Genomic DNA, 14,845 nt, shown 5'->3' on the forward strand with positions numbered 1-14,845 from the left:
GTGGCTTCCCGTCAAGAGACAAGATTATTAGCACAGAAGGTGGATGGGTTAGCCATGGGAAATCCTGTACCGAGTCCCTCAGTTCCTAGTACTAGTGGTTTGAGCACAGATGCTAAGGCCGTTGCACAGGTAATCCATTCGGTATCCCCATTGATTCCCATGGCAGCTCCAGAAAGATTTTCAGGGGATCCTCAGAAGGCACAATATTTTCTGACGCAGTGTTCCCTCCATTTTATGTGCCGTCCTACCTTGTTCCCTGATGCTCAATCTAGAGTAGCGTTTATTTTATCATACTTAAGTGGGGATACCGCCAATTGGGCTACACCCTTGGTCAGTGAAGATGACCCCTTGCTTTGTGACTTTACTAAATTTAAAGCGGAGTTTCTCAGGATTTTTGAACGGAGAAGGATATCTCAGGCCACCGATAATGAGTTGTTGGAACTGCGGCAAGGGTCTTAAGATTTAATTACTTACCTTACGCAGTTTAACAAATTGATTCTGGAGACCAGCTGGCCAGAGGAAAAAAGAGCAGCTTTATTTTACCGTGGTTTAAGGGATGAAATCAAGGATACGCTGGCCCAAGTTCCCAATCGACCCACAGAATTGTCAGCTCTTGTGGATTTGGTATTGGAGTTGGATTTTCGCAATTCAGAAAGAAAAGGTGAAAAGAAGAAGGATTGGAAGTTAAATGTCCCTCGTTTTGACAGAGCGAAGACTGAGAAAGGATCTGGGGGAAGTAATGAATCGGAGCCAATGCAAATAGGAACAGTCCGAGGTCCACTGAGTAAAGAAGAAAAGGAACAAAGGAGGTTGAAAAAGTTATATTTATATTGTGGAGCTTCAGGCCATTTTGTTAAGGAATGCATCAAAAGGACCAAGACTCCGTTTAAGGGAAACGAGGTGAACCATCAGTAGGCGGGGTCGCTCTGGTGGTGAAAGAAGACAAGACGACTCCAGAACCTCACCAGATCTTAAATACTCTCCAAACTATGACGCCTCATGTGATTATTCATGTTATGTTACAATTTCGTGAACATCAGATCTTGGGAGTGGCCATCATGCTGGATTCAGGTGCCACAGGAAACTTTTGTGATATACGATATGCTTGTCAGATGGGAATTCGAGCTATCAGGAAAGATCGACCGGAGCCTGTACGCGCAGTAGATGGTACCAACCTGACCTCTGGACCTATCACCAGTCATACTGAAGAATTGGAAATAACTCAAGCGGACGGTCATCGTGAGGTGTTACAATTTAATTTAATCGACGCCCCACAATTTCAACTGATTCTGGGATTGCCTTGGTTAGCTCTTCATAACCCAACCATAGACTGGGAAAATCGAACAGTCAGTCTGCAATCGCAATTTTGTTTATCTCACTGCTATGGTCCAAAAACACTGGTGGAAGTACCCATACAATCTATGATGTTGTCTTTTGGAGGTCAATCTATTGGAACGGTTACAACTGAAGAAATTCCTTTGGAGTATCGAGATTTGGAAACAGTATTTAGTGAACAGGAAGCAGATCAGCTGCCTCCTCGCCGTGCTTATGATTGCACCATTGATTTGGAACCAGGAGCAGTTCTCCCTTGTAGCCGGATCTATGCTCTTACGGAAGCAGAAAACGAACACGTTAAAGAATATCTGGATCGATATTTGGCCAATGGATTTATTAGACCTTCTCAGTCACCGGTATCCTCGCCGCTGTTCTTCATTCCGAAGAAGCAAGAAGGAAGCTTGAGAACTTGTATTGATTATCGTGCTCTAAATCAGATCACCATCAAGAATAGATATCCGTTACCACTGATTTCCGTCTTGTTAGACCAAATAAAAGAAGCTCAAATTTTCACTAAACTTGATTTGCGGGGAGCTTATCATTTGGTCCGTATGAAGGAAGGGCATGAATGGAAGACCGCTTTTCGAACCAAGTTTGGTCTTTTCGAATACTGTGTTATGCCATTCGGCCTTTGCAATGCACCCGCGGTGTTCCAGCATTTCATCAATGACATCATGAGTGATTTGATTGATAAGATTGCGATCATTTATCTGGATGACATTTTAATTTATTCCCAGAGCACCCAGGAACACTCTCAGCATGTGCGGATGGTCTTGGAACGTTTGCAGGCTAATCATCTGTTTGTCAAATTGGAAAAATGTGTGTTTCATGCTTCCAAGGTGGAGTTTCTCGGATTTGTTATCTCCCCTCAGGGGGTTACGATGGATCCAGGAAAGGTGAAAGCGGTGGAGGATTGGCCAGCACCAAAAAATGTTAAAGCGGTTCAAAGGTTATAGGGCTTTGCCAATTTTTACCGACGATTTATTCAGGGATTCTCCCAGTTGATTGCCCCCATCACGGGTCTTCTAAGAAAAGGAGTTAAATTTGAGTGGAATACCGAGACCAATACAGCCTTTTTAACTTTGATAATAAAATTTGTCTCGCCCCCATTCTCTTGCACGCTGATCCTACCGAACCTTTTTACTTGGAAGCAGATGCTTCGGATCAAGCGATTGGGGGAGTCCTTTCTCAGCGCCACCCAGCCACCGGCCAACTTCACCCGGTTGCTTACCATTCGAGAAAACTGAATTCCGCTGAGCTGAATTACACCATCACTGAGAAAGAGTTACTAGCAGTGAAAGATGCCTTCGAGGATTGGAGACATTACTTGCTTGGAGCACGGCATACAGTTACTGTTTTTTCGGATCACAAGAATTTACAGTTCCTAAAAACTGCCAAGACCTTAACGCCACGACAGCTTCGTTGGTCACTTTATTTTGCAGATTTTGATTTCGTGATTACCTATCGGCCAGGTCCTAAGAATGGAAAAGCAGATGCATTGTCCCGATTGCATACTGAAGAATCTGAACATACAGTGGAAGCGAGACCAATCATTTCTGAAGCCAAGATAGTGTGTACTCTTTCTTTAGACAACTTCCAGGAAGAAGTTCGTAAGAGCTTATCTATGGAGGATATCCAGCAGTGGGTCCAACAGGGAGAAGAAAGACATTGTCGGCAGCAGTTACCCTATTTTAAAGAGGCTTTATATCTTCCCACGACCATCTTACAGGAAAAGGCCTTACAGAGCTGCCATGATCATCCGCTGGCTGGTCACAAAGGAATTGCAAAGACCCAGGAGTTGGTGCAGCGCTATTTTTGGTGGCCTGGGGTGTCTACTCATATCAAAAGATATGTACAGTCTTGTGAGTCATGTGCTCGAAGTAAATCTAGTAGACAGGCTCCACAGGGATTATTGTAGCCCCTGCCCACCCCAACTTATCCCTGGCATACTATTTCTTTGGACCTCATAGTAGATCTGCCATTAAGTAGGGGTTTCGATACAATATTGGTGATAGTAGATACCTTCACAAAAATGAGTCATTTCATCCCAATGTCAGGAACTCCAACAGCAACTGAGTTGGCCCGGGCCTTCAGTGAAAATATTGTGAAAATTCATGGGGTCCCCAAGGTTGTGGTTTCAGATCGGGGTCCTCAATTTATTTCTCACTTCTGGCGGGCATATCTGAAAGGGTTGGGAATTGAGAGTAGATTGTCCACTAGCTACCACCCCGAGTCAGATGGGCAGACTGAAAGAACCAATCAGGAATTAGAGCAATATCTGAGACTGTTTTTGATAGATCAAGGTGGGGAGTGGTCAGATAAATTGTGGATGGCCGAGTTTGCTTGCAATAATGCGAAGAGTGCTTCTACAGGGTACTCTCCGTTTTATTTAAACTTCGGTCGGCATCCAAACTTCTTGGTGACACAGGAGGAGTTAGGGGTTCCTGCAGCTAAGAGTTTACTCACAGACCTGAGCTTCTTACATAAATCTGCAGAACAAAATTTGGTTAAAGCTAAGTCCTTCTACAAAAGATTTGCAGATACACATAGGCAAGTTGCCCCACAATATCAGGTTGGAGATCAGGTGTGGTTGTCCACTAAGAATCTCCATTTGAAGGGTAACAGGAAGTTCCAACCGAGATTTGTGGGTCCTTATCAAGTAGACAAGGTGTTAGGACCAGTTACAGTACGATTGAAACTACCAGCTAAAATAGGAATTCATCCAGTTTTTCATGTGTCCTTACTGAAAAAGATCAAATCACCCATGCGGTTAAGTAAACCTCCAGACCCACTTAACATTCAAGGACATACTGAATATGAGGTAAAAGACATTTTAGACTCCAAGTACCAGAAAGGGAAATTAAGGTATTTAGTGGATTGGAAGGGGTATGGTCCAGAGGAAAGGTCCTGGGAACCTGTTGCTAATATCCATGCCCCTCAACTGCTAAAATGTTTTCATTCCAGATTTCCACTCAAACCAGGACCGATGAATCGGTCCTTGAGAGGGGGTACTGTCAGGATTCACCGAGTCGCCATAGTTATCGTTCCTAGACGAACATTCAGTTCACTGGCAATGTCCCGTTTTACCCGAGCTAATGTCTGGTTTCCCTGTTCTTCAGAGAAGCTTCGACATTATTAGGGAATTCCGAGTGATTACAGACACTGCTTAAAAGATTGTATTTAGTTCACTCCTCCTAAGATGGCCGCGTTATGTTCCTTCAGGGTTAAGCTGGGTGGTGCGCCCTCTAGTGGTTATCGGGAAGTCGCGCGCTTCAAACTGCGCACTTCAACGCAGATTTTCATGCAAGCAGCTGTTCCTTGCCGCCGCTCCGCGTCAGAAATTCATGACGGGAGTTGTCGGAGTTAGGAACGTCAGAGTGTTTTGAAGACAAGACTGGGTATCTTAGTGTCTAGGATTCTGTGAGAATTTCGTTTTCCGCTGAGCGCTCTCGTTGTTCTGAGAGGTGTCAGCTTTGGGAAGGAGTCTCCGAGCTACAGCGTTCTCGACCGTTCTATGAACTGAAGTCCATTCAGTCCAATCTTACAGGTTTCTGTATCCAGTGAAGTTCAACCACAGTGAAGATAAGGCTTCTTTTCTGGAGAGGAATTATCGTAAAGACAAGTAAGGCAGTAATGCTAAATGTAAATAATTGTTACAGCGTGCAGGAGCTACAGCGCTGAACTATCCAACGGAGTTTTCCCTCAGGACATTTCCCACTTGCGCTTTCCCTATCTTTATCTTCCCTAACCTTCCTTCCTGGTCCCTTTTTGCGCGCAACTGAGGAAAAGCTGAGAGAACAGTTCTTCGAATTGCACCAAAGAATGTAAAACTTCCAAAAAACAGAATCCCCAAGACCACATATAGCAGCAGGCTTCACAGGTATTAGTTAGCCCTGAGGGAGGTAGAAGGGAGATCTACTGTGAGAATAAAGACTAACGTTTATGTATTCTTTCACAGCTAGAAGCCTTGCCTGATACTTATCAACATTAATAGAAGAGGGGAAATTACCTTGACTGGAACTGGTAGGACAAGTTTTGCTTTACCTTTAAGAAAGACCGTTAGTGTAAGAAGGTTTGTGGTATATTCTCTTTCTTTCCCTATTCTGTGTATTAGGCACCTCCATAGGAAGACGGCTAGAAGTTAATACGCAGTCCCTAGAAGGTGCAGGTGACAGTTGGAGTCAAGGTTTTCTCTTCTCTGTCCACTTCTCCTTTCCCCCCTGCTGGTGGTCTTGCTCTTAGAAGCGAGGGTACCGGTGGAGGGGTCATTGGGACATTCGTCACTCCTGCCCTGCGAAGACTTGGAGCGTCCTGACACCAGCTTCATCTTTGGGAACACCACCTCGTCATGGAACAACGCATGGTTGACTGCTGAACTCGGCCAATCCCCCACCCCCACAGACTACGCCTGCAAGCTTGGCATTATCATGAACAGCAAACTATCTATGAAGAAACTAGTAAACACAGTCTCATCCACCTGCTTCCATACCTGTGCATGCTCTGTAAGATCTTCAGATGGCTCCCAGGCAACACCTGAAGGACCTTCACACAGTCCCTCATCACCAGCAGGCTGGACTACGGGAACACACTATGCATAGGAATCACCACACACCTCCTGAAGAGACTACAGACAGTACAAAACTCAGTGGCAAGACTCATCCTCGAGCTCCCCAGATGGACCCACATCACATCCCACCTCAAGAAGCTACACTAGCTCCCGATCCAGGCAAGATGCCAGTTCAAGATGCTGACCGACACATATAAAGCCCTGAACAACAAAAGACCAGCATACATAAACAAATGCATGAGCAACTAACCAGACACCCATGATCGACCTCCCTCTTCCTCGCAGATATCCCCCTGGATCCGCCGAGGCAACAGTGGAGGATGCTCCTTCTCACACCTGGCAGCCAAGGCTTGGAACCTTCCCCTGCATCTCAGAACTGCCTCATCACTATGTCAATTAAGGAAAGGACTCAAGATCTGGCTGTTTGAATGAATAGATTCCCACGAAGCCGTTAGCAACTTCAGCGCCTTGAGACCCTCACAGGTGATTTGCCCCACTTTCTAAATCCTTTATTGATTGATTGAATCAATATTTAAAAGGACCAGCCTTTCAATATATAGCAGTAGTTTATAAAAAAACAGGGATTTCCAACACTCTAAGCTCTGGAGAATATTAACTATCATTCTCAACAGCACTGGTCGATCATTCTGGGCACTGCTAATAACTGCAAGTTCGGTTCTAATGTGCCCCAAGAAGCTGTGTAAGCTACATATAAAGCAGAACTTGAGAGTCTAACATGGAGTCTGAGGAAACGCAAGCAGACGCAAGTAGGAAAGTGAATTTATTACAAAGAGCATATTTGATCCATTTTAAATTTGTATGTGTAGCATTTAAATGTCTACAAAAACTTGCCATGCTCCATTTGAAGTGCCTATATCCCTTCAGCAGGTGGACCACAGCATGCAGTCTACTGACTTTTCCATCCAAAAGGTATTCTTGATTTTCGTATTTCCACTAAAGCAGGGTGAGGGCCATAGCCAAGCTTTCACAAATTTGGAACAGTCTCTCAGTCACCCTTTGGGCATCCGTTTCCTTAATGGATTTTAAAAAACCCAACTGAAGAGGGAGTTATACCTCTGGTGTGTCCTGGCCCCAGCGCCCAGAATGTCCTCTTCACGGTATAGTGCTCGAAAGAAATGTAAGTCAGTCGTTCAACTGCATCACCTGCTACTAGTAAGAGTACTTGGCATCACATTGGAGCTCTAAGCTTGTGCTGCAATCGGCTCTAGTGTTGAGCACTTAAAAAAGAATTACTGCTTGAATGAAATGCAATATACATAGAAAATTTAGCCATTACCCATTTTAATCCAAAACTATTTACCATCATGCAGTGCCAGGTGCAAAAATGAGCTGGTTAAGTTAAACAATAAACCCTCAAACAGTAGTCTGGTGACTTTGGTAGACAAAGTGTCCTAAAATGTCACCCCTACCGCATGCTCAAGGCCAAACAGTTTGGATCAGGGCATGCTGTCAGAAACGAAACAGATGGTAATAATAACACCAACAAAAACAAAAGAGATTAATTGAAAAAGTCAAAAACATCACTGGAACTTGAGATTCTGCTCTTCCTCATAGCTGCTGCCATGTACATGTAAAACATGCTGGATTTAAGTAGGCCTCTACAGATGTCACTAACAAGCACAATTTGATGCTGACATACCTTCTCACTTTTCACGAAGTGTACGTCAACTGTCATATTCTTCAATGTGTCTGGAAAGGTGTAATCCAGGTTCCGTCCATGATAAATGTTCCCTTCACAGTCTTGAGCAATAATACTCGTGCAAAACCTAAATACAAAAACACACAAGTCATAAAATCAAGTGCTTCAACCAATAGTCGTAGAGAACAACCTGATCCTGACAGCCAATCATAATCGTTAAAGAACTCCTTAAAGAGTCAATCTTGGCACTCCTTCACAAAAAAATTAGGAACTGAGAAGATCTACCTTCTCAAAGTTACTCATTTTTGGAGATTCAAAGAAATCTCAAAGCCTTCACACAGAAATCTATGAAAGGCGCAGATGCTGTGGGTACAATTCACAAACAAAGGAAAAGCTCTGCATCTGGAGGTTAACTATCAGGTATAGGTGTAGATTTACGACTTTTTGTGAATTCATAACATTTTGCAGAGGTAGTGCTGGAAAGTTGCAACCCTTCCATTTTTTAAGGGATACTTCTAGGAAACATTTCAGAATTCATGTGGTACAATAATGTATTATGAAATGCCACAGTATTTGTAAAATCATATTTTCTATTATTCTTCACTGGTAAAATGTTTTTCCAGGGACAAACCCCTTTTCCCTGCAGCCCAATTTTGCGGGTGTTTCCTTCCCATTTCCAACATGGAAAATGATTTTCTGTGGCTATTTCTAGAGTGGGAAAGAGTTACAGAGGAGTTTCAAAATATCAACAACCTCAAGAGTTGAACTTGAAATAGAACATTCCTACGGAGAACTTCGAATGTTATACCTTCAAGGATGTCACGCAGCATTTCAGGAGATAAACAATGTGCGCGACATGAATACAGATCACCATATTGCCCCACTTTAATCACCAAATACATAAACTCTAAATACCACAATACCACTTCAAAAAGAAATAAGAACATTTCAAACAAAGATATACAAAATAGGTTAAATATACAGTTTGCAGAAATGAGTAACACAAAAACTTGATCACTGAAATGCCATAATCAAAAATAAATATTTACCCATCAAGAAAATACAATTGTCATGTCAACAACATAAGGCTCACTCTCTACACCAACGTAACAACCAGACGGATTCAAGCCCTAAATCTTGCAAGTTTCCTGGTTTCCTTTTCATTCTGGTTTGATTTTAAGCATTTCCCAACACTTTCTATCGAACTGGTATGCTATCTGACATTTCATTAGACAGACTTCCTCCTGAGCTCTCTACCGGGAAACTTTGTTATCGGCTTTCACTACCCTGGGTAGGTTCCACCATTCATGCTCTTTCACTCTGATAGAGTTACCACTAACTATATCCACTTTAGCTGGTTCCCTAAATCCAGATTGTCTTTTGGTGCATAAATTGGTTCTTTATTGCAAACATAATCTTTAATATGAATTTTGTGATCATGAATGTCAACACTATGCTTGTCGTTAAACCATTGCCTAATTTTCCTCTGTGCTACTTCAACATTTGGACATATATCCCAATCTACCCCTCTCTCATGCATTTAGGGAGACTGACAATCTTTCAACCATGGAGGACACATTTCACATGCAGGTGAACGACCTCTCATAAATTCAAATAGTGTCTTTCCTGTGATGACATTTGGACTTGTATGATGTGAAAATAGCATGCTGTCAACAGCCATTCTGATCTCAATACTATTTTTAACTGCCCACTAGATACACTCAACTACGGTACAATTAATTTTTTCCACTAAACCATTGACTTGAGGGTGGTATAATGCAATTGTTTAATGTATTATACCATACTTAGTTAGAAAATCTTTCATCTCTTTTCAGACAAATTGTACACTGTTATTAGACACCAATTCCTTTGGGAAACCTTCTTGGATAGACATTTTGTTGAAGAAAGAAATCACAGTGCTTGTGTTCGGTTCTTGGATAAACTCTACGTCCCACCACCTACTGTAATATTCAACCAAAACTAACGATTATCTCAGCCGGGCTTATTATGAACTAGAAGGCCCAATATAATCCACTGCAGTTTGACCAAGTTCTTTCAGGATTAAGTGGTGGTGTGACAATTTTCAAAGACTTATTACTAGTCGAGTAAATAAACACTCCATTTGCATAATGTCGTTGTCCATACTGTGCCACCAATACACTGAACGTATTTTCCTTTTGGTGACGGTCTGTCCGAAATGTCCCTCATGCCAAGCTAATATAATCTTGGCTCTTAATGACATAGGAGGTATAAATTTGTCTTCCCTCAAAATGATGTTCTCCTGCTCTAATGTCACCTTGAAAAACGGTTGTAGACTTGATGGTATAGATCTTTCTCTAGGCCAACCCTCAATGGCATGCTTACGTACCATTTTTAAATCTTCATCCCTCTCCAAACAATCCATCCATTCACTTTGATCAAGTGTGACTTTAATGGGGAGAGGAGTTGGCCGAACGGCTATGGTAGTCTACCTCAAATCTGGGGAATGGGGTTCGAGTCTTGGCAATGACGCTGAACATCCTGTGATTCTGGGCAAATCACTTAATCTCCCCGTGCCTAACCAAAATGAATGTGTGTCCTCATGTAACGTAACTACTGCTATGTAAAGCAGGCTGCAAAAAAAAAAATGCCTACATCCACAGAAGCTATAAGACACTCCTTATGTTGCATCAGACCCTTCAGTCATTAAAGGTGACCTCGACAGATAGTCTGCCCTAATATTCTTGCCACCTGGGATGTGTTGAATGTCAGATTTTATTGTACTAGCTTTGCACTCAATCTGGCTATCCTGGGTGTAAGATCCCTGATAACGTCCCCTGTCTAAAATACCAACTAACGGTTTGCAATCAGTCATAAATACAAATACATCCCCTGTCAATTCGGTCAAGAGCCTAGGCGTCACTATCAGTGACGACCTCTTTATGAGGGCTCAAATCAATTCGGTGGTCTCTGTCTGCTTTTTCCACCTACGCTGAATCAGGAAAATCAGCAGACTTCTCTCACATGAAGCTTTCGTCCAAGTCACCCTGGCACTAGTCATGTCCCGCATCAACTATGCCAACTCTCTGTATGTCGGAATTCCCGCATACCAATCCCACCGACTTCAACTTGTCCAGAGCCAAGCAGCCAGGCTAATCCATGGCCAGCCAAAGTATAGCCACACTAAACCCCTCCTTTGGAGCCTTCACTGGCTTCCATTGACTCAGCGCAGCCTCTTCAAACTGGGTTGCCTAATCCATAGAGCCCTCTCTTCCCAGGGACCCTCCTTCATTGCCTCCTGAATCCACCGCTATGTCCCTTCCCGCGTCCTATGCTCCTCCTGCTCCAATCTCTTGTCCCCTTGCACTTTCAGACGCAAGAAACATGGTGGCCTGAGATTTTCCACCCAAGCTCCACTCCTTTGGAATTCCCTCCCTTCAGAACTCCGCTTAATAGCCTCCTATCCTCAATTTAGGAAGTCGCTTAGAACCTGGCTTTTCTCTCAAGCAAACAACTAATTCCAACACACAGCTGTGGCCTTCAGCCCTTCCACTCAAGCGCCAAGAAAACATTGGTGAACGTGCGCTCTATAAATAATTTCTATCATATCACATCATCACAATGAGATCATGGACGGAGCACTGAAACTTTTTAGACACTCACCCCCAGTCACAGATCTGGATTGAATCCATAATCTTTCTTTAGCTCACTTCACCACCCCAGTTCAGACCCAGCCATATGCAAATCAGCCTTGGCCCTGCCCCTCATGGGAACAGTCCAGTCCGAACTGCGAAGCCAGGTCTTCCCTGGACCAGAAACAAGCCTCCTGGGACCAGTTTCGGGGTAACACCCCACATCAGCCAGATTAGCTTGAATCCAGTGGCAAAGTGAGCAAGGGACACACATCTGGGCATACCCTGCCAACTTAGGTCGAACAAAGCAAATGCAAGGAGATGATGGACGGAGTGCTTAAACTTTTCAGACACTCACCCGCAGTCACAAAACTGGGCTGAATCCATCATCGTTTTTTAGCTCACTTCGCCACCCCAGTTCAGACCAAGCCATATGCAAATCAGTTTTGGATGTGTTTTTGAATGTAGGCAAATTTTCCTGTACTTTTTTGTCCCCACATCTGACCACTTTCTGGTCTCTAATCAATTGGCTTGTGAAATCCTCAAAATCACAATCTACAGCTAAAAGGCATAATGCTGATACACATGAGTCTATCGACTCCTCCTGGTGCTACTCTCTTGTAAAAAATATGTTTGTTGACAGTCAGACTCGGCTGTACATCAAATTGCTTTTCCAATTCTTGTATTGCCTCCTGATATTCACCAGGTCTTGCTCTTCATTTGATCCTTCGTGTACCGGAGGTAAGTGTTCATAAATAGCTTGTCCCTCAAATCCAAAACTATGCTCCAAAAGGAATCTTTTCCTCTGTGGACAATATCTATTTCCTCCTATTCGTAAATGCCCTGAACCAGGTTTTCCACTTAAATGGTGGTTCGCCTGGGCTTTGGAGAAAAGGCGTAGGTGCATTTACTGACTGCATTTTTGTGAACTATAATTTAAATCTACACTGGCTCAAACTGCAAACAAAAATACATATATTTACGAATATATATATACTTCTCATTTATTTCACATATATATTATTGGTATTTGTGCATACACTGTTGTTAAAAAAAAAACAGCACAATAAACCAATCCTAACCATAAGCTTTGATGAAACTCCAAATGTGGATATCACAAGCTATTAATGACCTTGTAGTACAATCTCAATGTGTGGAAACAGTACGCGTGAACCAGTGTGTGCGTCATTAATTCAAAAGGATATGAGAGGCAATATATATACAAGGTAAAACATAAAGCATGTACATAAAGCAAAAGAATGAGGAAATCCACGTTGGTGTTTGTGGTCGTAAATTGTATTTATTCTAGATGCACTCGGTTTTCATAAGAAGAGAGCTGTCTTCTTATGAAAACACACAAAGTTGTGAGACCCAATGAACACAACTTAAAACCAAGAAGTGTGCTGCCACTGATTGACATGAGTGTCACTGATTGCCACGGATACAAAAACTGGGGTTGCAATAATGGTCCTTTGTGAATGTAGAGATTGATGTTTGCTCGCCACTGCAGGCTTCTTTGCACTTGGACCGGGTGAGGCTGGCTTTCTATAAATCCTTGCTACCTGTTTATTTGCATTGTCTTGGATTGAAAACACCAGTGTAGCACAAAGAAGTGTTCAGGCTGCATCGCAGATGCTGCCAATAATAGGGCTGAAATGCGCTCTTGTCCATGATACATTTGGCCCTGTTTTCCCGGTCTTAAGACTGTTTACTGCCTGAAAAAGAGTTCATGTTGGGTAATGAAATACAATGAACTAGTCAATGTAACTTTTTTTCTCAGTTAGTAAATTCAACAGAATGACACATGGGTTTGGAGTGCCAATATCACATCAATGTTGACTTCTTGTCAATCTCCACTCTACAGTCAGATTTCTCTTGGCGGTTCCTTGCTTTAGCTGAACGAGATGTGATTGTTCCTCCCTTACAGGGTTAGCGGCCGCTGTTGTAGCACTATACCACTAGATATTAAAAACTAGAAAATAAGAATTTGGAAAGGAAAGCAATAATGTCTCTTCATTGTTATTAACCTCGAATTGCCTCTTGTTTTTGAATAACCTAGTTTACGGCATCAGCAAGCCCTCTGGTATTTTGTGCGATCTGTAGGTTTTTTCAGCCTCACTTCTGTTCAGATCAATTCAGAGTGTTTTCTTTGGGTGCCGAGATAGACTAACACCAAAGGAGGAGTGTTTTGAGTTTCTGAAATTTTACATCATTACTACCAAATGATACCAACATCAGAGCCAAAGTAGCTTGTGGACACTGTTTACAGCACCTATGTGCCACCAATGTATTCACCTTACTGTGATTTACAGAAGACATTTCATCATCTTAATCCAAGGCTGTGGAAAGGCTGCAAGGTGACATACTGGTTTGTTACAAACAACAAACAGCCCTGGCATGCAATTCCCTTTTATAGGTAATCCTTATTGTACAGAAGGGAAAACATGTTTTACTGAATCTGTACCACAGTATCCGAACTCTGGGAGCACAACCACATAGACATAATGGTATGCCACACACACGCATCCTGAGCACCAGAATTGTGCGTGAAGTGTTGGAAGGTCTTCATGGCTACGTTTCTTCATTACCCACATGGTACTGCTCCCACTGACTTCTGATACAAACTAACGCAGATTGTGTTAACATTTAGATTTTTATGAGTTTTCTTGAACAATTATCCCATTAGATTATGGAGGAATGTTTACCGGTAGTTAGGAAGCTGCCAAACTTTAGGCGTGTACCCAAACATGATGTTCCTCACTCGTTAAATTTGTTGTTATGGTTCGCCACTGTAAAGCAAGCCTGAGCACTTCCTTGTCAAGAGCTTCCAGAATCACAGTTGGGCACCGTCTGCCTCAAAGATTAAATTTGAGTTTAATCTAGAATCTGGTCAATATCATGCATCTGATTTTACAGTCCAGGAGTTACTGAGAGGTGCTTACTGTGCCTCTGCATAATTATTACTATAAGATGGCCATTTTATAGCACAACATATACAATATGAGACTATCTTGGTGGTAGACACAAAACAGCCAGAAAGTAAGGGAGCTACAAAATGCAATTACTTCAAGTCTATGCAACCAATGGGCCTATTTATAGGCTAGCAGTTGGACTTCCAACCTGGCAGGTCAGCGGAGGCTCAGGCCTTTTATTTCCTGGTAGTCTGTACTTAATTTGAGCATGTGGTTGCAGGTGGGGCCCATCAACACTTATTTTTGTTGACTGGCACTTATTTTTCATCTATATACTTTGATCCACACAAAGAGAAAGAAAGCATTATAGGGGGAAAGGAGGGAGAGAAACACAGGAAAACTGTGACAAAGGGAGAAAGAAGCGATGAAAAACAACTTTTTACACCGAGAGAAAGAGCGGGGAGTGACTGGTGGTGGATTAAAGAGGCAACAGGTTAAATCAAGATTAACCAGCCTTGGTATTAAGCACCATGGCCTTCGATAGCATTGGCTGCAGGCTTTTAAGGAAATCTTTAGGCCTCGCACTATTTTTTTATTACAAATTAAGCACTGCTGGTAGACCCATTTAGAGAGGTCTACCTGACTGATGGGAATCTCTAAAGTCTTCAGTACAATCGCTCGTGTGACTACTGCATTAAAGGCTGTAAACTCCGATGAACAGCAGCATTTGTTGTCCCCTTTCAGCTATGTTTTTTATTTT

The 14,845-nt window shown here is 42.6% G+C and overlaps 1 protein-coding gene across 2 annotated transcripts in view; it reads right to left on the bottom strand.

Moving 5' to 3' along the window:
* NAAA (N-acylethanolamine acid amidase) overlaps positions 1 to 14,845 on the bottom strand; it is a 389,727-nt gene that overhangs the window by 216,784 nt on the left and 158,098 nt on the right. For both annotated transcript variants that reach the window (XM_078676390.1, XM_078676391.1), the window contains exon 3: positions 7,563 to 7,689. In XM_078676390.1, the coding sequence (XP_078532516.1) occupies positions 7,563 to 7,689 (127 nt within the window). The remainder of the gene's footprint in view (positions 1 to 7,562; positions 7,690 to 14,845) is intronic.

This window comes from Lissotriton helveticus, chromosome 2_1 (assembly GCF_964261635.1).
Source record: "Lissotriton helveticus chromosome 2_1, aLisHel1.1, whole genome shotgun sequence".
In the NCBI taxonomy this organism is placed as follows: domain Eukaryota; kingdom Metazoa; phylum Chordata; class Amphibia; order Caudata; family Salamandridae; genus Lissotriton; species Lissotriton helveticus.